We start from the raw sequence: 25,621 nt of genomic DNA on the forward strand, positions 1-25,621 counted from the left end.
CCCTGTCTCCATCTTTCTCTCTCACCCTGTCTTTCTCTTTTCATCCATCCTTCTTTTTGTCACCATATACCCATTTCAACCCCCCCCCCCCTCCCCCCTCTCCCTCCAGCAACTGACCAACCATATCCGGGACACGTTGCCAGGGTTACGTAGTAAGCTCCAGAGCCAGCTTCTCTCTCTGGAGAAAGAGGTGGAGGAATACAAGAACTTCAAACCAGATGACCCGACACGCAAGACCAAGGCCCTACTGCAGTCAGTATATAAACACACACACACACGCAAGACCAAGGCCCTACTGCAGTCAGTATATAAACACACACACACACGCAAGACCAAGGCCCTACTGCAGTCAGTATATAAACACACACACAGACACAAGACAAAGGCCCTACTGCAGTCAGTATATAAACACACACACACACGCAAGACCAAGGCCCTACTGCAGTCAGTATATAAAACACACACACACACGCAAGACCAAGGCCCTACTGCAGTCAGTATATAAACACACACACGCAAGACCAAGGCCCTACTGTAGTCAGTATATAAACACACACACAAGACCAAGGCCCTACTGCAGTCAGTATATAAACACACACACGCAAGACCAAGGCCCTACTGCAGTCAGTATATAAACACACACACACACACACGCAAGACCAAGGCCCTACTGCAGTCAGTATATAAACACACACACATACACAAGACCAAGGCCCTACTGTAGTCAGTATATAAACACACACACATACACAAGACCAAGGCCCTACTGTAGTCAGTATATAAACACACACACATACACAAGACCAAGGCCCTACTGTAGTCAGTATATAAACACACACACATACACAAGACCAAGGCCCTACTGCAGTCAGTATATAAACACACACACACAAGGACAAGGCCCTACTGCAGTCAGTATATAAACACACACACATACACAAGACCAAGGCCCTACTGCAGTCAGTATATAAACACACACACATACACAAGACCAAGGCCCTACTGTAGTCAGTATATAAACACACACACAAGACCAAGGCCCTACTGCAGTCAGTATATAAACACACACACATACACAAGACCAAGGCCCTACTGCAGTCAGTATATAAACATCCACAAGACCAAGGCCCTACTGCAGTCAGTATATAAACACACACACATACACAAGACCAAGGCCCTACTGCAGTCAGTATATAAACATCCACAAGACCAAGGCCCTACTGCAGTCAGTATATAAAACACACACACACACACACACACACAAGACCAAGGCCCTACTGCAGTCAGTATATAAACACACACACACACACACACACACACACACACAAGACCAAGGCCCTACTGCAGTCAGTATATAAACACACACACATACAGTACCAGTCAGAAGTTTGGACACACCTACTCATTCCAGGGTTTTTCTTTATTTTTTACTATTTTCTACATTGTAGAATAATAGTGAAGACTGCAAATTAATGAAATAACACTTGAATCATGTATTAACCAAAAAAGTGTTAAACATCCACCCGTCTAATGTCCATTGCTCGTGTTTCTTGGTCCAAGCAAATCTCTTCTTATTATTGGAGTCATTTAGTAGTGGTTTCTTTGTAGCAATTCGACCATGAAGGCCTGATTCACACGGTCTCCTCTGAACAGTTGATGTTGAGATGTGTCTGTTACTTGAACTCTGTGAAGCATTTATTTGGGCTGCAATTTCTGAGGCTGGTAACTCTAATGAACTGATCCTCTGCAGCAGAGGTAACTCTGGGTCTTCCTTTCCTGTGGTGGTCCTCATTAGAGCCAGTTTCCTCATAGCGCTTGATGGTTTTTGCGACTGCACTTGAAGAAGTTTTCCGTATTGACTGACCTTCATGTCTTAAAGTAATGATGGACTGTCGTTTCTCTTTGCTTATTTGAGCTGTTCTTGCCATAATATGGACTTGGTATTTTACCAAATAGGGCTATATTCTGTATACCACCCCTACAACACAACTGATTGGCTCAAATGCATTAAGAAATAAATAAATAAACTTTTGACAAGGTACACCTTTTAATTGAAATGTATTCCAGGTGATTACTTCATGAAGCTGGTTGAGAGAATGCCAAGAGTGTGCATTGTGTGCATCAAGGCAAAGGGTGGCTACTTAGAAGAATCTCAAATATAAACAAATATTTTGATTTGTTTAACACTTTTTTGGTTACTACATGATTCCATATGTGTTATTTCATAGATTTGCCGTCTTCACTATTATTCTACAATGTAAAAAATAGTAAAAATCAAGAAAAACCCTTGAATGAGCAGGTGTTCTAAACTTCTGACTGGTACTGTAGATACTGTATCCTGGTCAGTACTTTTGTAATATAACTGTGTGTGTGTGTGTGTGTGTGTGTGTGTGTGTGTGTGTGTGTGTGTGCGCGTGTGTGTGTGTGTGTGTGTAGGATGGTTCAGCAGTTTGGTGTAGACTTTGAGAAGCGTATTGAGGGATCAGGTGATCAGGTGGATACTGCGGAGCTCTCTGGAGGAGCTAGAATCAACAGGATCTTCCACGAGAGATTCCCCTTCGAACTGGTCAAGGTACACACACACACACACACACACACACACATATTGTTTTACTGTCCTTGTGGGGACCCAAAAATGTATTCTCAATCAAAATCCCTAACCGTAACCCCAACCCTAAACCCTAAGCTTAAAATAGTATTTTTCCCTGTGAGGACTTGCGAAATGTCCCCACTTCTCAGAATGTTCCTTGTTTTACTGTCTATGTGAGGACGTCTGGTACCTAGTAAAACCACAAACACACACACTGGTTTCCCCTCTGTGTGTTGTGTTCAGATGGAGTTTGATGAGAAGGAGTTGAGGAGAGAGATCAGTTATGCCATCAAGAACATCCATGGAGTGAGGCAAGTACAGACAGACAGATCTCTACCTGTCTGTCTCTATCTCCCTCTCTATCTGTCTCTCTATCTACCTCTCTATATACCGGTCTGTCTCTATCTACCTCTCTATATACCTGTCTGTCTATCTACCTCTCTATATACCTGTCTGTCTATCTCCCTCTCTATCTACCTGTCTGTCTCTTTCTCCCTCTCTATATACCTGTCTGTCTCTCTATCTACCTCTCTATATACCTGTCTGTCTCTATCTACCTGTCTGTCTCTATCTACCTCTCTATATACCTGTCTGTCTCTATCTACCTGTCTGTCTCTTTCTCCCTCTCTATCTACCTGTCTGTCTCTTTCTCCCTCTCTATCTACCTGTCTGTCTCTATCTACCTCTCTATATACCTGTCTGTCTCTATCTACCTGTCTGTCTCTTTCTCCCTCTCTATCTACCTGTCTGTCTCTATCTACCTCTCTATATACCTGTCTGTCTCTATCTGTCTCTCTATCTACCTCTCTATATACCTGTCTGTCTCTATCTACATGTCTGTCTCTATCTCCCTCTCTATATATCTACCTGTCTGTCTCTATCTCCCTCTCTATCTATCTACCTGTCTGTCTCTATCTACCTCTCTATATACCTGTCTGTCTCTTTCTCCCTCTCTATCTACCTGTCTGTCTCTATCTCCCTCTCTATCTACCTGTCTGTCTTTCTACCTCTCTATATACCTGTCTGTCTCCCCTCTCTATCTACCTCTCTATCTGTCTCTCTATCTACCTGTCTGTCTCTATCTCCCTCTCTATCTCTATGTGTCTGTCTGTCTGTCTGTCTGTCTGTCTGTCTGTCTGTCTGTCTGTCTGTCTGTCTGTCTGTCTGTCTCTACCTACATATGTGTCTTGTCTGTCTACGCCTACATGTCTGTGTGTCAGTGTTTACCTACATTTCTGTCTGTCTGTCTGTCTGTCTGTCTGTCTGTCTGTCTGTCTGTCTGTCTGTCTGTCTGTCTGTCTGTCTGTCTGTTTGTCTGTCCATCTGCCTCTCTCTACATGTCTGTGTGTCTGTCTGTGTGCCCCCTCCAGAACAGGCCTGTTCACCCCTGATCTAGCCTTTGAGGCCATAGTGAAAAAGCAGATCATTAAGCTGAAAGAGCCCTGTCTGAAATGTATGGACCTGGTGATCCAGGAGCTCATCAACACCGTGCGCCAGTGCACCAATAAGGTACCTCGCTGCATGGAGCCTGTAAAGCCCTGTCATGTTACTCCAGGCCACATGGGAGCGCTATGGAGCTAGCCTTTAATGCTACCATGCTAATCTAGGCCCCAGGATAGTGCACTGCATGGTACTGTGTAGGGTGAAGTTGACCCTAAAAGCTGATCTGGGGTCAGTTTAGCATTTTCCCCACTAATGGTTAACGATTAGGTTAGTTTAGAATTGGGGAAAGGAAGCTGATCCTAGATCTGTACCTAGGGGAGACTTCACACCAGGGAGCATGGAGCCTGTAATGCCTGACATGCCATGCTACTCCTGGCCACAGGGGGGCGATGTGGAGCTTTCTTCTACTGTTTTCAGGGTGTTGTGCTGTGAGATGTGTGAGACTGTTTATGTTTCTCCTCACGTGTCTCTGGTTCCCCCTGAAGAAAAACTGCAGATTGACACACGCGTGCGGACACACACACACACACACACACACACACACACATCTTGTAACTTAGTGGATGTCAAAGTTTAGTAACAGATGCCAGTATGAACTAACTGACTAAACAAAATTCCTTTTATCTCTCTCTCTCTCTCTCTCTCTCTCTCTGTTCTTCTCCCTCTATCCCTTCATCTCTCTCTTTTATTTTATTTCTCTCTTTCACTGCTCCCTCACCTCTCTCCCTCTCTTAATCTGTTTCTATCACTTCCGGACTTCCCTGACTCCTCCCCACCATGACCCGTCCCACTCACGGACCCCTCCCACTTCCGGACACCTCCCCACTTCAATGACTCCTGCCACTCCCTGGCTCCTCCTTCTCCTGCCCTACCGTGATAAACTACATCTCCCACGATGCTCCAGAACAGGCCTGTTCACCCCTGACCTAGCCTTTGAGGCAATAGTGAAAAAGCAGATCATTAAACTGAAAGAGCCGTGTCTGAAATGCGTGGACCTCGTCCTGTCCGAGCTCACCTCCCTCGTCAAGAAGTGTACCGGAAAGGTAAAGAGAAGAATCACAGTGGAGGGAAGGAAACAAGGAAGGAGGGAAGAGAGAAGAGGGACAGCGGAGGGAAGGAAACAAGGAAGGAGGGAAGAGAGAAGAGGGACCGTGGAGGGAAGGAAAGAAGGAAGGAGGGAAGAGAGAAGAGGGACAGTGGAGGGAAGGAAACAAGGACGGAAGAGAGAAGAGGGACCGTGGAGGGAAGGAAAGAAGGAGGGAAGAGAGAAGAGGGACAGTGGAGGGAAGGAAACAAGGAGAGAAGAGAAAAGAGGGACAGTGGAGGGAAGGAAACAAGGAAGGAGGGAAGAGAGAAGAGGGACAGTGGAGGGAAGGAAACAAGGAGGGAAGAGAGAAGAGGGACAGTGGAGGGAAGGAAACAAGGAAGGAGGGAAGAGAGAAGAGGGACAGTGGAGGGAAGGAAAGAAGGAAGGAGGGAAGAGAGAAGAGGGACAGTGGAGGGAAGGAAACAAGGAGGGAAGAGAGAAGGGGGACAGTGGAGGGAAGGAAACAAGGAAGGAGGGAAGAGAGAAGAGGGACAGTGGAGGGAAGGAAACAAGGAGGGAAGAGAGAAGAGGGACAGTGGAGGGAAGGAAACAAGGAAGGAGGGAAGAGAGAAGAGGGACAGTGGAGGGAAGGAAAGAAGGAAGGAGGGAAGAGAGAAGAGGGACAGTGGAGAGAAGGAAACAAGGAGGGAAGAGAGAAGGGGGACAGTGGAGGGAAGGAAACAAGGAAGGAGGGAAGAGAGAAGAGGGACAGTGGAGGGAAGGAAACAAGGAGGGAAGAGAGAAGGGGGACAGTGGAGGGAAGGAAACAAGGAGGGAAGAGAGAAGGGGGACAGTGGAGGGAAGGAAACAAGGAAGGAGGGAAGAGAGAAGAGGGACAGTGGAGGGAAGGAAACAAGGAGGGAAGAGAGAAGAGGGACAGTGGAGGGAAGGAAACAAGGAAGGAGGGAAGAGAGAAGAGGGACAGTGGAGGGAAGAGAGAAGAGGGACAGTGGAGGGAAGGAAGGAGGGAAGAGAGAAGAGGGACAGTGAAGGGAAGGAGGGAAGAGAGAAGAGGGACAGTGGAGGGAAGGAAGGAGGGAATAGAGAAGAGGGACAGCGCCTGCGTCCAGATTGTCTTTCCTTACTCCCAAAGAGTGCACTCGTTCACTTCCTTTCAAGGAAATGACTGAAATGACTGTGGAAACTCCCTCTCTAGCCACATGCCTCCACCGATCTAATGCTTTTAGATTTGTGGGAAGTAGTGAACGAGTGTACACTTTAGGAAGAAGGAGATAGTATTGGAACGTACCCAATAAATTGATGGATGGAGAGAATGAAGAGAAGTGTGTTTCTACCACTTCTCCTGCTAGTCTCACCCCTCCACCCTCCCTCCCTCCACCCCTCCTTCTCGTCTCCCTCCACCCACCCCTCCTTCTCGTCTCCCTCCACCCTACCACCCTCCACCCCTCCTTCCCGTCCGTCTCCCTCCACTCTCCCCAATTGATTTATTTTCTCCTCACCCCTCTGGGTAGTTTTATTGCTGTCTGTATAGTCACTACCCCCCCCCCCCATAACCCATAAGCACTGGCCGGGTTCCAGGCTGACTACATTACAGACAACACCTGGATAGGTGTTTAGCATATTTAACAACAAACCACAACATATCATGTAGTAAGTAATCTGATGCCTGACTGCATTACAGACACCTGGATAGGTGTTTAGCATATTTAACAACAAACCACAACATATCATGTAGTAATCTGATGCCTGACTGCACAGTCAGTGACATGCTTCACTAAATCAATCAATTGGCATTAGTGCTCAGCTTGGGATACCTGTGGGGTATTGATGACAGTATAGTGAGCATGCTGGGATACCTGTGGGATGACACGCAAACATTGTTTGATACACTGCAATGACAGCAATAGAGTACCACAGTATGAGTCATAATACCCATAAAACCCAGCTGTCAAACAGGGAACTGTTTCCAATCATTTCCCCACCATACATTCTTCCCATGGGGGGTTTTAGAAACTCTTGAAATAATGTCTGTGTTTCGTGTTGGTTTACCCTGGCGGGACATTTTGATAACCGCATAAATCTCTCTAGGACAAGGTGACTTTTATCAATATAGTCGCCTGTATTTACCCCCCAAAATGAAATGCTATTTAGCTGCTAAAATGTTTCTCATAAAGAACTACAAACGCCATGAGGATCTGGACCACACTGCAGAATCCAGGCCAAGGTAAGAATCTCTGGATCAGCTCTCTAATGTTAGATACATTTAGTCATGAATAAATTGGCAACATTTCTGTAAATGGACAATTCTGTGAAAAGAGTTGTGCAAGTTTTGACACAATACCCGATAGCAAAGGTGTCATCTAGAGATGACGGGCAGGAGCCTGCAGGGATTTGTATTTTTGCATGATGTCTACTTTGATGCTAATGAGCATTTTCAAATCTGAGAGTAAATAGAGCCGAATATACTGATAAAAGTCACCTTGTCCGAGAGAGATTGACATGGTTATCAGAACGTCACACCAGGGTAAACATACACAAAACACAGCCCTTATTTGAAGTTTCGAAAATGTCCTATTGGGAAAATGAAGGGTGGAAAGACAATTGGAAGCCTTTCCCTTTTTGACCACTAGGTTTTATGGGTATTACAACACCTCCACTGTGGGGCTCTATGTAGTCGGCCTGGAATGCGACCTCTGCCGCTAAATCCAACAGCCCCTCCCTCTGATTCCACACCCGCCCCCTTCCTCACAGTGATTGTTGCTTCAACCTCCCTTCACCCCACCCCTCCCTCGATTACCCAATCAAAACACTCACCTCCCCTTATCTCATCTTAAAATGTCAGCCCCGAAGCCTTTGTCTTTATCGTTCCCCCTATGTAGCTCAGGGGGAAGACGTTCTGTGTGACACATCCTTTCCTATGCTTACCCAACCATGTCCAGTCACTCAACCCCTACTTTTGACCAATCAGAACGTTCCTGCTGTGTCTTTAAATCCTCTCTGTGACTCTCACCTCTGTTCCCTAACTCACCTTGTGCTAACATGCTAAATCACAGGCGTCAATCTCATTCCATGTCTGCAGGTTTTCACTCCTCTCTCAGATTGATCAATTCAGACTGTTTAGTTAGTAACTGCCCTGACCTGGTTGTCCAGGTCTTATTGAACTGCCCTGACCTGGTTGTCCAGGTCTTATTGAACTGCCCTGACCTGGTTGTCCAGGTCTTATTGAACTGCCCTGACCTGGTTGTCCAGGTCTTATTGAACTGCCCTGACCTGGTTGTCCAGGTCTTATTGAACTGCCCTGACCTGGTTGTCCAGGTCTTATTGAACTGCCCTGACCTGGTTGTCCAGGTCTTATTGAACTGCCCTGACCTGGTTGTCCAGGTCTTATTGAACTGCCCTGACCTGGTTGTCCAGGTCTTATTGAACTGCCCTGACCTGGTTGTCCAGGTCTTATTGAACTGCCCTGACCTGGTTGTCCAGGTCTTATTGAACTGCCCTGACCTGGTTGTCCAGGTCTTAACTGAACACACGTTGAGAGAAGATAATAAAACCAGCAGACAGAGTTGGACTCTCCTTCACTAAATCAATCAATTGGCATTAGTGCTCAGCTTGGGATACCTGTGGGGTATTGATGACAGTATAGTGAGCATGCTGGGATACCTGTGGGATATTGATGACAGTATAGTGAGCATGCTGGGATACCTGTGGGGTATTGATGACAGTATAGTGAGCATGCTGGGATACCTGTGGGATATTGATGACAGTATTGTGAGCATGTTGGGATACCTGTGGGATATTGATGACAGTATTGTGAGCATGCTGGGATACCTGTGGGATATTGATGACAGTATTGTGAGCATGCTGGGATACCTGTGGGATATTGATGACAGTATAGTGAGCATGCTGGGATACCTGTGGGATATTGATGACAGTATAGTGAGCATGCTGGGATACCTGTGGGATATTGATGACAGTATTGTGAGCATGCTGGGATACCTGTGGGATATTGATGACAGTATTGTGAGCATGTTGGGATACCTGTGGGATATTGATGACTGTATTGTGAGCATGCTGGGATACCTGTGGGATATTGATGACAGTATTGTGAGCATGCTGGGATACCTGTGGATCAATGTCCTATCTGCATGACCCCTCTATGTTGAACACTCTGTCCCCTATACATGTCAATCACTAGGGGGTGTGTCTGTTTGGCTGGATGGATGACCCCTCTATGTTAACTGTCTGTCCCCTACACATGTCAGAAAGGATGGTGTGTGTCTGAGTGAGAGAGAGGTGTGTGTGCGTGTTGATGCATGTGTGTGTGATTGTGTGTGCGTGTGTGTGCATGCATGTGTGTGCAATTGTATGTGTGTGTGCAATTGTATGTGTGTGTGTGTGTGCATGCATGTGTGTGTGTGTGTGTGATTGTGTGTGTGTACATGCATGTGTGTGCAATTGTATGTGTGTGTGTGTACATGCATGTGTGTGTGTTATTGTGTGTGTGTGCCGTCAGTACCTGCAGCATTGTGTGTTGGTCCACAGCTTGGCTCCTACCCCAGACTGAGAGAAGAGACGGAGAGAATCGTCACAACCTACGTCAGAGAGAGAGACATCAAAACCAAAGACCAGGTGAGAGAGAGAGATAGATGGAGAAAGAGAGAGACATCAAAACCAGAGACCAGGTGAGAAAGAGTCATAGATGGAGAAAGAGAGAGACATCAAAACCAGAGACCAGGTGAGAGAGAGAGAGATAGATGGAGAAAGAGAGAGACATCAAAACCAGAGACCCAGGTGAGAGAGAGACATCAAAACCAGAGACCAGGTGAGAAAGAGTCATAGATGGAGAAAGAGAGACATCAAAACCAGAGACCAGGTGAGAGAGAGAGAGAGATGGAGAAAGAGAGAGACATCAAAACCAGAGACCAGGTGAGAGAGAGAGAGAGATAGATGGAGAAAGAGAGAGACATCAAAACCAGAGACCCAGGTGAGAGAGAGACATCAAAACCAGAGACCAGGTGAAAAAGAGAGAGATAGATGGAGAAAGAGAGAGACATCAAAACCAGAGACCAGGTGAGAAAGAGTCATAGATGGAGAAAGAGAGAGACATCAAAACCAGAGACCAGGTGAGAGAGAGAGAGAGATAGATGGAGAAAGAGAGAGACATCAAAACCATAGCCTCCACATTGACTCTGTATTGGCACCCCCTGTATATAGCCTCCACATTGACTCTGTACCGGCACCACCTGTATATAGCCTCCTCATTGACTCTGTACCGGTACCTCCTGTATATAGCCTCCTCATTGACTCTGTACCGTAACACCCTGTATATAGCCTCCACATTGACTCTGTACCGGTACCTCCTGTATATAGCCTCCTCATTGACTCTGTACCGGTACCTCCTGTATATAGCCTCCACATTGACTCTGTACCGGTACCCCCCTGTATATAGCCTCCACATTGACTCTGTACCGGTACCTCCTGTATATAGCCTCCTCATTGACTCTGTACCGGCACCTCCTGTATTTAGCCTCCACATTGACTCTGTACTGGTACCACCTGTATATAGCCTCCACATTGACTCTGTACCGGCACCTCCTGTATTTAGCCTCCACATTGACTCTGTACCGGTACCCTCTGTATATAGCCTCCACATTGACTCTGTACCGGTACCCCCTGTATATAGCCTCCACATTGACTCTGTACCGGTACCCCGTGTATATAGCCTCCACATTGACTCTGTACCGTAACACCCTGTATATAGCCTCCACATTGACTCTGTACTGGTAACTCCTGTATATAGCCTCCTCATTGACTCTGTACCGGTACCCCCTGTATATAGCCTCCACATTGACTCTGTATTGGCACCCCCTGTATATAGCCTCCACATTGACTCTGTACCGGCACCACCTGTATATAGCCTCCTCATTGACTCTGTACCGGTACCTCCTGTATATAGCCTCCTCATTGACTCTGTACCGTAACACCCTGTATATAGCCTCCACATTGACTCTGTACCGGTACCTCCTGTATATAGCCTCCCATTGACCTGTATATAGCCTCCTCATTGACTCTGTACCGTAACACCCTGTATATAGCCTCCACATTGACTCTGTACCGGTACCCCCTAGCCTCCACATTGATAGCCTCCTGTATATACATTGACTCTGTACCGGTACCTCCTGTATATAGCCTCCTCATTGACTCTGTACCGGTACCTCCTGTATATAGCCTCCACATTGACTCTGTACTGGTAACTCCTCTATATAGCCTCCTCATTGACTCTGTACCGGTACCCCCTGTATATAGCCTCCACATTGACTCTGTATTGGCACCCCCTGTATATAGCCTCCACATTGACTCTGTACCGGCACCACCTGTATATAGCCTCCTCATTGACTCTGTACCGGTACCTCCTGTATATAGCCTCCTCATTGACTCTGTACCGTAACACCCTGTATATAGCCTCCACATTGACTCTGTACCGGTACCTCCTGTATATAGCCTCCTCATTGACTATGTACCGGTACCTCCTGTATATAAGCCTCCTCATTGACTCTGTACCGTAACACCCTGTATATAGCCTCCACATTGACTCTGTACCGGTACCCCCCTGTATATAGCCTCCACATTGACTCTGTACCGGTACCTCCTGTATATAGCCTCCTCATTGACTCTGTACCGGTACCTCCTGTATATAGCCTCCACATTGACTCTGTACCGTAACACCCTGTATGTAGCCTCCACATTGACTCTGTACTGGTAACTCCTCTATATAGCCTCCTCATTGACTCTGTACCGGTACCCCCTGTATATAGCCTCCACATTGACTCTGTATTGGCACCCCCTGTATATAGCCTCCACATTGACTCTGTACCGGCACCACCTGTATATAGCCTCCTCATTGACTCTGTACCGGTACCTCCTGTATATAGCCTCCACATTGACTCTGTACCGTAACACCCTGTATATAGCCTCCACATTGACTCTGTACTGGTAACTCCTGTATATAGCCTCCTCATTGACTCTGTACCGGTACCCCCTGTATATAGCCTCCACATTGACTCTGTATTGGCACCCCCTGTATATAGCCTCCACATTGACTCTGACCTGTATATACCCCTGTATATAGCCTCCTCATTGACTCTGTACCGGTACCTCCTGTATATAGCCTCCTCATTGACTCTGTACCGTAACACCCTGTATATAGCCTCCACATTGACTCTGTACCGGTACCTCCTGTATATAGCCTCCTCATTGACTCTGTACCGTAACACCCTGTATATAGCCTCCACATTGACTCTGTACCGGTACCCCCCTGTATATAGCCTCCACATTGACTCTGTACCGGTACCTCCTGTATATAGCCTCCTCATTGACTCTGTACCGGTACCTCCTGTATATAGCCTCCACATTGACTCTGTACCTGTATATAGCCTCCACATTGAACACCCTGTATATAGCCTCCACATTGACTCTGTACCGTAACACCCTGTATATAGCCTCCACATTGACTCTGTACTGGTAACTCCTGTATATAGCCTCCTCATTGACTCTGTACCGGTACCCCTGTATATAGCCTCCACATTGACTCTGTATTGGCACCCCTGTATATAGCCTCCACATTGACTCTGTACCGGCACCACCTGTATATAGCCTCCTCATTGACTCTGTACCGGTACCTCCTGTATATAGCCTCCTCATTGACTCTGTACCGTAACACCCTGTATATAGCCTCCACATTGACTCTGTACCGGTACCTCCTGTATATAGCCTCCTCATTGACTCTGTACCGGTACCTCCTGTATATAAGCCTCCTCATTGACTCTGTACCGTAACACCCTGTATATAGCCTCCACATTGACTCTGTACCGGTACCCCCCTGTATATAGCCTCCACATTGACTCTGTACCGGTACCTCCTGTATATAGCCTCCTCATTGACTCTGTACCGGTACCTCCTGTATATAGCCTCCACATTGACTCTGTACCGTAACACCCTGTATGTAGCCTCCACATTGACTCTGTACCGTAACACCCTATATATAGCCTCCACATTGACTCTGTACTGGTAACTCCTCTATATAGCCTCCTCATTGACTCTGTACCGGTACCCCCTGTATATAGCCTCCACATTGACTCTGTATTGGCACCCCCTGTATATAGCCTCCACATTGACTCTGTACCGGCACCACCTGTATATAGCCTCCTCATTGACTCTGTACCGGTACCTCCTGTATATAGCCTCCTCATTGACTCTGTACCGTAACACCCTGTATATAGCCTCCACATTGACTCTGTACCGGTACCTCCTGTATATAGCCTCCTCATTGACTCTGTACCGGTACCTCCTGTATATAAGCCTCCTCATTGACTCTGTACCGTAACACCCTGTATATAGCCTCCACATTGACTCTGTACCGGTACCCCCCTGTATATAGCCTCCACATTGACTCTGTACCGGTACCTCCTGTATATAGCCTCCTCATTGACTCTGTACCGGTACCTCCTGTATATAGCCTCCTCATTGACTCTGTACCGTAACACCCTGTATATAGCCTCCACATTGACTCTGTACCGGTACCTCCTGTATATAGCCTCCTCATTGACTCTGTACCGGTACCTCCTGTATATAGCCTCCACATTGACTCTGTACCGGTACCCCCTGTATATAGCCTCCACATTGACTCTGTATTGGTACCCCTGTATATAGCCTCCACATTGACTCTGTACCGGCACCTCCTGTATATAGCCTCCACATTGACTCTGTACTGGTACCACCTGTATATAGCCTCCACATTGACTCTGTACCGGCACCCCTGTATATAGCCTCCACATTGACTCTGTACCGGTACCCCCTGTATATAGCCTCCACATTGACTCTGTACCGGTACCCCTGTATATAGCCTCCACATTGACTCTGTACCTGGTACCCCCTGTATATAGCCTCCACATTGACTCTGTACCGTAACACCCTGTATATAGCCTCCACATTGACTCTGTACTGGTAACTCCTGTATATAGCCTCCACATTGACTCTGTACTGGTAACTCCTGTATATAGCCTCCTCATTGACTCTGTACCGGTACCCCCTGTATATAGCCTCCACATTGACTCTGTATTGGCACCCCTGTATATAGCCTCCACATTGACTCTGTACCGGCACCACCTGTATATAGCCTCCTCATTGACTCTGTACCGGTACCTCCTGTATATAGCCTCCTCATTGACTCTGTACCGTAACACCCTGTATATAGCCTCCACATTGACTCTGTACCGGTACCTCCTGTATATAGCCTCCTCATTGACTCTGTACCGGTACCTCCTGTATATAAGCCTCCTCATTGACTCTGTACCGTAACCCCTGTATATAGCCTCCACATTGACTCTGTACCGGTACCCCCCTGTATATAGCCTCCACATTGACTCTGTACAGGTACCTCCTGTATATAGCCTCCTCATTGACTCTGTACTGGTACCTCCTGTATATAGCCTCCACATTGACTCTGTACCTGGTAACACCCTGTATATAGCCTCCACATTGACTCTGTACCGTAACACCCTATATATAGCCTCCACATTGACTCTGTACTGGTAACTCCTCTATATAGCCTCCTCATTGACTCTGTACCGGTACCCCTGTATATAGCCTCCACATTGACTCTGTATTGGCACCCCTGTATATAGCCTCCACATTGACTCTGTACCGGCACCACCTGTATATAGCCTCCTCATTGACTCTGTACCGGTACCTCCTGTATATAGCCTCCTCATTGACTCTGTACCGTAACACCCTGTATATAGCCTCCACATTGACTCTGTACCGGTACCTCCTGTATATAGCCTCCTCATTGACTCTGTACTGGTACCCCCTGTATATAGCCTCCTCATTGACTCTGTACCTGTAACAGCCCCTGTATATAGCCTCCACATTGACTCTGTACCGGTACCCCCCTGTATATAGCCTCCACATTGACTCTGTACCGGTACCTCCTGTATATAGCCTCCTCATTGACTCTGTACCGGTACCTCCTGTATATAGCCTCCTCATTGACTCTGTACCGGTACCACCTGTATATAGCCTCCTCATTGACTCTGTACCGGTACCACCTGTATATAGCCTCCTCATTGACTCTGTACCGGTACCCCCTGTATATAGCCTCCTCATTGACTCTGTATTGGCACCCCCTGTATATAGCCTCCACATTGACTCTGTACTGGTACCACATGTATATAGCCTCCACATTGACTCTGTACCGGTAGCCCCCTGTATATAGCCTCCACATTGACTCTGTACTGGTACCACCTGTATATAGCCTCCACATTGACTCTGTACCGGTAGCCCCCTGTATATAGCCTCCACATTGACTCTGTACTGGTACCACCTGTATATAGCCTCCTCATTGACTCTGTATTGGCACCCCCTGTATATAGGCTCCACATTGACTCTGTACTGGTACCACCTGTATATAGCCTCCACATTGACTCTGTACCGGTACCACCTGTATATAGCCTCCACATTGACTCTGTACCGGTACCACCTGTATATAGCCTCCTCATTGACTCTGTATTGGCACCCCCTGTATATAGCCTCCACATTGACTCTGTACTGGTACCACCTGTATATAGCCTCCACATTGACTCTGTACCGGTACCACCTGTATATAGCCTCCACATTGACTCTGTACTGGTACCCCCTGTATATAGCCTCCACATTGACTCTGTACCGGTACCACCTGTATATAGCCTCCTCATTGACTCTGTATTGGCACCCCCTGTATATAGCCTCCACATTGACTCTGTACCGGTACCACCTGTATATAGCCTCCTCATTGACTCTGTATTGGCACCCCCTGTATATAGCCTCCACATTGACTCTGTACCGGTAGCCCCCTGTATATAGCCTCCACATTGACTCTGTACTGGTACCACCTGTATATAGCCTCCACATTGACTCTGTATTGGCACCCCCTGTATATAGCCTCCTCATTGACTCTGTACTGGTACCCCCTGTATATAGCCTCCTCATTGACTCTGTACTGGTACCCCCTGTATATAGCCTCCTCATTGACTCTGTACCGGTACCCCCTGTATATAGCCTCCACATTGACTCAGTACTGGTACCACCTGTATATAGCCTCCACATTGACTCTGTATTGGCACCCCCTGTATATAGCCTCCTCATTGACTCTGTACCGGTACCCCCTGTATATAGCCTCCACATTGACTCTGTATTGGCACCCCCTGTATATAGCCTCCTCATTGACTCTGTACTGGTACCCCCTGTATATAGCCTCCTCATTGACTCTGTACTGGTACCCCCTGTATATAGCCTCCACATTGACTCTGTACTGGTATCCCCTGTATATAGCCTCCACATTGACTCTGTACCGGTATCCCTGTATATAGCCTCCTCATTGACTCTGTACTGGTACCCCCTGTATATAGCCTCCTCATTGACTCTGTACTGGTACCCCCTGTATATAGCCTCCTCATTGACTCTGTACTGGTACCCCCTGTATATAGCCTCCTCATTGACTCTGTACTGGTACCCCCTGTATATAGCCTCCACATTGACTCTGTACTGGTATCCCCTGTATATAGCCTCCACATTGACTCTGTACCGGTATCCCCTGTATATAGCCTCCTCATTGACTCTGTACTGGTACCCCCTGTATATAGCCTCCTCATTGACTCTGTACTGGTACCCCCTGTATATAGCCTCCTCATTGACTCTGTACTGGTACCCCCTGTATATAGCCTCCTCATTGACTCTGTACTGGTTCCCCCTGAATATAGCCTCCTCATTGACTCTGTACTGGTACCCCCTGTATATAGCCTCCACATTGACTCTGTACTGGTACCCCCTGTATATAGCCTCCACATTGACTCTGTACCGGTACCCCCTGTATATAGCCTCCACATTGACTCTGTACCGGTACCCCCTGTATATAGCCTCCACATTGACTCTGTACTGGTACCCCCTGTATATAGCCTCCACATTGACTCTGTACTGGTACCACCTGTATATAGCCTCCTCATTGACTCTGTACTGGTACCCCCTGTATATAGCCTCCACATTGACTCTATACTGGTACCCCCTGTATATAGCCTCCACACTGACTCTGTACTGGTACCCCCTGTATATAGCCTCCACATTGACTGTACTGGTACCACCTGTATATAACCTCCTCATTGACTCTGTACTGGTACCCCCTGTATATAGCCTCCACATTGTCTCTGTACCGGTACCACCTGTATATAACCTCCACATTGACTCTGTACCGGTACCTCCTGTATATAGCCTCCACATTGACTCTGTACCGGTACCCCCTGTATATAGCCTCCACATTGACTCTGTACTGGTACCCCCTGTATATAGCCTCCACATTGACTCTGTACCGGTACCCCCTGTATATAGCCTCCACATTGACTCTGTACCAGTACCCCCTGTATATAGCCTCCACATTGACTCTGTACTGGTACCCCCTGTATATAGCCTCCACATTGACTCTGTACTGGTACCCCCTGTATATAGCCTCCACATTGACTCTGTACTGGTACCCCCTGTATATAGCCTCCACATTGACTCTGTACTGGTTCCCCCTGAATATAGCCTCCACATTGTCTCTGTACCGGTACCACCTGTATATAGCCTCCACATTGACTCTGTACCGGTACCTCCTGTATATAGCCTCCACATTGACTCTGTACCGGTACCCCCTGTATATAGCCTCCACATTGACTCTGTACTGGTACCCCCTGTATATAGCCTCCACATTGACTCTGTACTGGTACCCCCTGTATATAGCCTCCACATTGACTCTGTACTGGTACCCCCTGTATATAGCCTCCACATTGACTCTGTACTGGTTCCCCCTGAATATAGCCTCCACATTGACTCTGTACTGGTACCCCCTGTATATAGCCTCCACATTGACTGTACCGGTACCTCCTGTATATAGCCTCCACATTGACTCTGTACTGGTTCCCCCTGAATATAGCCTCCACATTGACTCTGTACCTGGTACCCCTGTATATAGCCTCCACATTGACTCTGTACTGGTACCCCTGTATATAGCCTCCACATTGACTCTGTACTGGTACCCCTGTATATAGCCTCCACATTGACTCTGTACCGGTACCCCCTGTATATAGCCTCCACATTGACTCTGTACCAGTACCCCCTGTATATAGCCTCCACATTGACTCTGTACTGGTACCCCCTGTATATAGCCTCCACATTGACTCTGTACTGGTACCACCTGTATATAGCCTCCACATTGACTCTGTACTGGTACCACCTGTATATAGCCTCCACATTGACTCTGTACCGGTACCACCTGTATATAGCCTCCACATTGACTCTGTACTGGTACCACCTGTATATAGCCTCCACATTGACTCTGTACTGGTACCCCCTGTATATAGCCTCCACATTGACTCTGTACTGGTACCCCCTGTATATAGCCTCCACATTGACTCTGTACCGGTACCACCTGTATATAGCCTCCACATTGACTCTGTACTGGTACCCCTGTATATAGCCTCCTCATTGACTCTGTACTGGTACCCCTGTATATAGCCTCCACATTGACTCTGTACAGGTACCACCTGTATATAGCCTCCACATTGACTCTGTACCGGTACCACCTGTATATAGCCTCCACATTGACTCTGTACTGGTACCCCCTGTATATAGCCTCCACATTGACTCTGTACTGGTTCCCCCTGAATATAGCCTCCACATTGACTCTGTACAGGTACCACCTGTATATAGCCTCCACATTGACTCTGTACAGGTACCACCTGTATATAGCCTCCACATTGACTCTGTACTGGTACCCCCTGTATATAGCCTCCACATTGACTCTGTACCGGTACCACCTGTATATAGCCTCCACATTGACTCTGTACTGGTACCCCTGTATATAGCCTCCTCATTGACTCTGTACTGGTTCCCCCTGTATATAGCCTCCACATTGACTCTGTACTGGTACCCCTGTATATAGCCTCCACATTGACTCTGTACTGGTATCCCCTGTATATAGCCTCCACATTGACTCTGTACTGGTTCCCCCTGAATATAGCCTCCACATTGACTCTGTACTGGTACCCCTGTATATAGCCTCCACATTGACTCTGTACTGGTACCCCTGTATATAGCCTCCACATTGACTCTGTACTGGTACCCCCTGTATATAGCCTCCACATTGACTCTGTACTGGTACCACCTGTATATAGCCTCCACATTGACTCTGTACTGGTACCACCTGTATATAGCCTCCACATTGACTCTGTACTGGTACCACCTGTATATAGCCTCCACATTGACTCTGTACTGGTACCACCTGTATATAGCCTCCACATTGACTCTGTACTGGTACCCCTGTATATAGCCTCCACATTGACTCTGTACCGGTACCACCTGTATAGCCTCCACATTGACTCTGTACTGGTACCACCTGTATATAGCCTCCACATTGACTCTGTACTGGTACCCCCTGTATATAGCCTCCACATTGACTCTGTACTGGTACCCCCTGTATATAGCCTCCACATTGACTCTGTACCGGTACCACCTGTATATAGCCTCCACATTGACTCTGTACTGGTACCCCCTGTATATAGCCTCCTCATTGACTCTGTACCGGTACCACCTGTATATAGCCTCCACATTGACTCTGTACAGGTACCACCTGTATATAGCCTCCACATTGACTCTGTACCGGTACCACCTGTATATAGCCTCCACATTGACTCTGTACTGGTACCCCCTGTATATAGCCTCCACATTGACTCTGTACTGGTTCCCCCTGAATATAGCCTCCACATTGACTCTGTACAGGTACCACCTGTATATAGCCTCCACATTGACTCTGTACAGGTACCACCTGTATATAACCTCCACATTGACTCTGTACTGGTACCCCCTGTATATAGCCTCCACACTGACTCTGTACCGGTACCACCTGTATATAGCCTCCACATTGACTCTGTACTGGTACCCCCTGTATATAGCCTCCTCATTGAATCTGTACTGGTACCCCCTGTATATAGCCTCCACATTGACTCTGTACTGGTATCCCCTGTATATAGCCTCCACATTGACTCTGTACTGGTATCCCCTGTATATAGCCTCCTCATTGACTCTGTACTGGTTCCCCCTGAATATAGCCTCCTCATTGACTCTGTACTGGTACCCCCTGTATATAGCCTCCACATTGACTCTGTACTGGTACCTCCTGTATATAACATCCACATTGACTCTGTACTGGTACCCCCTGTATATAGCCTCCACATTGACTCTGTACTGGTACCACCTGTATATAGCCTCCACATTGACTCTGTACTGGTACCACCTGTATATAGCCTCCACATTGACTCTGTACCGGTACCACCTGTATATAGCCTCCACATTGACTCTGTACTGGTACCACCTGTATATAGCCTCCACATTGACTCTGTACTGGTACCCCCTGTATATAGCCTCCACATTGACTCTGTACCGGTACCACCTGTATATAGCCTCCACATTGACTCTGTACCGGTACCACCTGTATATAGCCTCCACATTGACTCTGTACTGGTACCCCCTGTATATAGCCTCCTCATTGACTCTGTACCGGTACCACCTGTATATAGCCTCCACATTGACTCTGTACAGGTACCACCTGTATATAGCCTCCACATTGACTCTGTACTGGCACCACCTGTATATAGCCTCCACATTGACTCTGTACTGGTACCACCTGTATATAGCCTCCACATTGACTCTGTACCGGTACCACCTGTATATATCCTCCACATTGACTCTGTACCGGTACCACCTGTATATAGCCTCCTCATTGACTCTGTACAGGTACCCCCTGTATATAGCCTCCTCATTGACTCTGTACCGGTACCCCCTGTATATAGCCTCCTCATTGACTCTGTACAGGTACCCCCTGTATATAGCCTCCTCATTGACTCTATACCGGTACCCCCTGTATATAGCCTCCTCATTGACTCTGTACAGGTACCCCCTGTATATAGCCTCCTCATTGACTCTATACCGGTACCCCCTGTATATAGCCTCCACATTGACTCTGTACTGGTACCCCCTGTATATAGCCTCCACATTGACTCTGTACTGGTACCCCCTGTATATAGCCTCCACATTGACTCTGTACTGGTACCCACTGTATATAGCCTCCACATTGACTCTGTACTGGTACCCCCTGTATATAGCCTCCACATTGACTCTGTACTGGTACCCCCTGTATATAGCCTCCACATTGACTCTGTACTGGTACCCCCTGTATATAGCCTCCACATTGACTCTGTACTGGTACCCCCTGTATATAGCCTCCACATTGACTCTGTACTGGTACCACATGTATATAGCCTCCACATTGACTCTGTACTGGTACCCCCTGTATATAGCCTCCACATTGACTCTGTACTGGCACCACCTGTATATAGCCTCCACACTGACTCTGTACTGGTACCCCCTGTATATAGCCTCCACATTGACTCTGTACTGGTACCACATGTATATAGCCTCCACATTGACTCTGTACTGGTACCCCCTGTATATAGCCTCCACATTGACTCTGTACAGGTACCCCCTGTATATAACCTACACATTGACTCTGTACAGGTACCCCCTGTATATAACCTACACATTGACTCTGTACAGGTACCCCGTGTATATAACCTCCACATTGACTCTGTACCGGTACCACCTGTATATAGCCTCCACATTGACTCTGTACTGGTACCACCTGTATATAGCCTCCTCATTGACTCTGTACAGGTACCCCCTGTATATAGCCTCCACATTGACTCTGTACCGGTACCCCCTGTATATAGCCTCCACATTGACTCTGTACTGGTACCACCTGTATATAGCCTCCACATTGTCTCTGTACTGGTACCACCTGTATATAGCCTCCACACTGACTCTGTACTGGTACCCCCTGTATATAGCCTCCACATTGACTCTGTACTGGTACCCCCTGTATATAGCCTCCACATTGACTGTACTGGTACCACCTGTATATAACCTCCTCATTGACTCTGTACTGGTACCCCCTGTATATAGCCTCCACATTGACTGTACCGGTACCTCCTGTATATAGCCTCCACACTGACTCTGTACTGGTTCCCCCTGAATATAGCCTCCACATTGACTCTGTACTGGTACCCCCTGTATATAGCCTCCACATTGACTGTACCGGTACCTCCTGTATATAGCCTCCACATTGACTCTGTACTGGTTCCCCCTGAATATAGCCTCCACATTGTCTCTGTACCGGTACCACCTGTATATAACCTCCACATTGACTCTGTACCGGTACCTCCTGTATATAGCCTCCACATTGACTCTGTACCGGTACCCCCTGTATATAGCCTCCACATTGACTCTGTACCGGTACCCCCTGTATATAGCCTCCACATTGACTCTGTACCGGTACCCCCTGTATATAGCCTCCACATTGACTCTGTACCAGTACCCCCTGTATATAGCCTCCACATTGACTCTGTACTGGTACCCCCTGTATATAGCCTCCACACTGACTCTGTACTGGTTCCCCCTGAATATAGCCTCCACATTGACTCTGTACTGGTACCCCCTGTATATAGCCTCCACATTGACTGTACCGGTACCTCCTGTATATAGCCTCCACATTGACTCTGTACTGGTTCCCCCTGAATATAGCCTCCACATTGTCTCTGTACCGGTACCACCTGTATATAACATCCACATTGACTCTGTACCGGTACCTCCTGTATATAGCCTCCACATTGACTCTGTACCGGTACCCCCTGTATATAGCCTCCACATTGACTCTGTACCGGTACCCCCTGTATATAGCCTCCACATTTACTCTGTACCGGTACCCCCTGTATATAGCCTCCACATTGACTCTGTACTGGTACCCCCTGTATATAGCCTCCACATTGACTCTGTACTGGTACCACCTGTATATAGCCTCCACATTGACTCTGTACTGGTACCACCTGTATATAGCCTCCACATTGACTCTGTACCGGTACCACCTGTATATAGCCTCCACATTGACTCTGTACTGGTACCACCTGTATATAGCCTCCTCATTGACTCTGTACAGGTACCCCCTGTATATAGCCTCCTCATTGACTCTATACCGGTACCCCCTGTATATAGCCTCCACACTGACTCTGTACTGGTACCCCCTGTATATAGCCTCCACATTGACTGTACTGGTACCACCTGTATATAACATCCACATTGACTCTGTACTGGTACCCCCTGTATATAGCCTCCACACTGACTCTGTACTGGTTCCCCCTGAATATAGCCTCCACATTGACTCTGTACTGGTACCCCCTGTATATAGCCTCCACATTGACTGTACCGGTACCTCCTGTATATAGCCTCCACATTGACTCTGTACTGGTTCCCCCTGAATATAGCCTCCACATTGACTCTGTACCGGTACCACCTGTATATAACCTCCACATTGACTCTGTACCGGTACCACCTGTATATAGCCTCCACATTGACTCTGTACCGGTAGCCCCCTGTATATAGCCTCCACATTGACTCTGTACCGGTACCCCCTGTATATAGCCTCCACATTGACTCTGTACCGGTAGCCCCCTGTATATAGCCTCCACATTGACTCTGTACCGGTACCCCCTGTATATAGCCTCCACATTGACTCTGTACTGGTACCACCTGTATATAGCCTCCACATTGACTCTGCACTGGTACCACCTGTATATAGCCTCCACATTGACTCTGTACCGGTACCACCTGTATATAGCCTCCACATTGACTCTGTACTGGTACCACCTGTATATAGCCTCCACATTGACTCTGTACTGGTACCCCCTGTATATAGCCTCCACATTGACTCTGTACCGGTACCACCTGTATATAGCCTCCACATTGACTCTGTACTGGTACCACCTGTATATAGCCTCCACATTGACTCTGTACTGGTACCCCCTGTATATAGCCTCCTCATTGACTCTGTACTGGTAACACCTGTATATAGCCTCCACATTGACTCTGTACAGGTACCCCTGTATATAGCCTCCACATTGACTCTGTACTGGTACCACCTGTATATAGCCTCCACATTGACTCTGTACTGGTACCACCTGTATATAGCCTCCACATTGACTCTGTACTGGTACCACCTGTATATAGCCTCCACATTGACTCTGTACTGGTACCACCTGTATATAGCCTCCACATTGACTCTGTACAGGTACCCCTGTATATAGCCTCCACATTGACTCTGTACTGGTACCCCCTGTATATAGCCTCCACATTGACTCTGTACAGGTACCCCCTGTATATAGCCTCCACATTGACTCTGTACCGGTACCCCTGTATATAGCCTCCTCATTGACTCTGTACAGGTACCCCCTGTATATAGCCTCCTCATTGACTCTATACCGGTACCCCCTGTATATAGCCTCCACATTGACTCTGTACTGGTACCCCTGTATATAGCCTCCACATTGACTCTGTACTGGTACCCCTGTATATAGCCTCCACATTGACTCTGTACTGGTACCCACTGTATATAGCCTCCACATTGACTCTGTACTGGTACCCCCTGTATATAGCCTCCACATTGACTCTGTACAGGTACCCCCTGTATATAACCTACACATTGACTCTGTACAGGTACCCCCTGTATATAACCTACACATTGACTCTGTACAGGTACCCCGTGTATATAACCTCCACATTGACTCTGTACCGGTACCACCTGTATATAGCCTCCTCATTGACTCTGTACTGGTACCCCCTGTATATAGCCTCCACATTGACTCTGTACTGGTACCACCTGTATATAGCCTCCACATTGACTCTGTACTGGTACCCCCTGTATATAGCCTCCACATTGACTCTGTACAGGTACCACCTGTATATAGCCTCCACATTGACTCTGTACTGGTACCACCTGTATATAGCCTCCACATTGACTGTACTGGTACCACCTGTATATAACCTCCTCATTGACTCTGTACTGGTACCCCCTGTATATAGCCTCCACATTGACTGTACCGGTACCTCCTGTATATAGCCTCCACACTGACTCTGTACTGGTTCCCCCTGAATATAGCCTCCACATTGACTCTGTACTGGTACCCCCTGTATATAGCCTCCACATTGACTGTACCGGTACCTCCTGTATATAGCCTCCACATTGACTCTGTACTGGTTCCTCCTGAATATAGCCTCCACATTGTCTCTGTACCGGTACCACCTGTATATAACCTCCACATTGACTCTGTACCGGTACCTCCTGTATATAGCCTCCACATTGACTCTGTACCGGTACCCCCTGTATATAGCCTCCACATTGACTCTGTACCGGTACCCCCTGTATATAGCCTCCACATTGACTCTGTACTGGTACCCCTGTATATAGCCTCCACATTGACTCTGTACCAGTACCCCCTGTATATAGCCTCCACATTGACTCTGTACTGGTACCCCCTGTATATAGCCTCCACACTGACTCTGTACTGGTTCCCCCTGAATATAGCCTCCAC

General features: G+C 47.4%; 1 protein-coding gene across 1 annotated transcript in view; it reads left to right on the forward strand.

Moving 5' to 3' along the window:
• The window catches only part of dnm2b (dynamin 2b), a 74,141-nt gene that overhangs the window by 19,503 nt on the left and 29,017 nt on the right, over positions 1–25,621 (forward strand). The window contains exons 8-12 of the mRNA XM_065001096.1: positions 110–252; positions 2,437–2,572; positions 2,834–2,901; positions 3,961–4,099; positions 9,624–9,710. Of these exons, the coding sequence (XP_064857168.1) occupies positions 110–252; positions 2,437–2,572; positions 2,834–2,901; positions 3,961–4,099; positions 9,624–9,710 (573 nt within the window). The remainder of the gene's footprint in view (positions 1–109; positions 253–2,436; positions 2,573–2,833; positions 2,902–3,960; positions 4,100–9,623; positions 9,711–25,621) is intronic.

The sequence above is a fragment of the Oncorhynchus nerka genome, linkage group LG15 (genome assembly GCF_034236695.1).
Source record: "Oncorhynchus nerka isolate Pitt River linkage group LG15, Oner_Uvic_2.0, whole genome shotgun sequence".
Lineage (NCBI taxonomy): Eukaryota > Metazoa > Chordata > Actinopteri > Salmoniformes > Salmonidae > Oncorhynchus > Oncorhynchus nerka.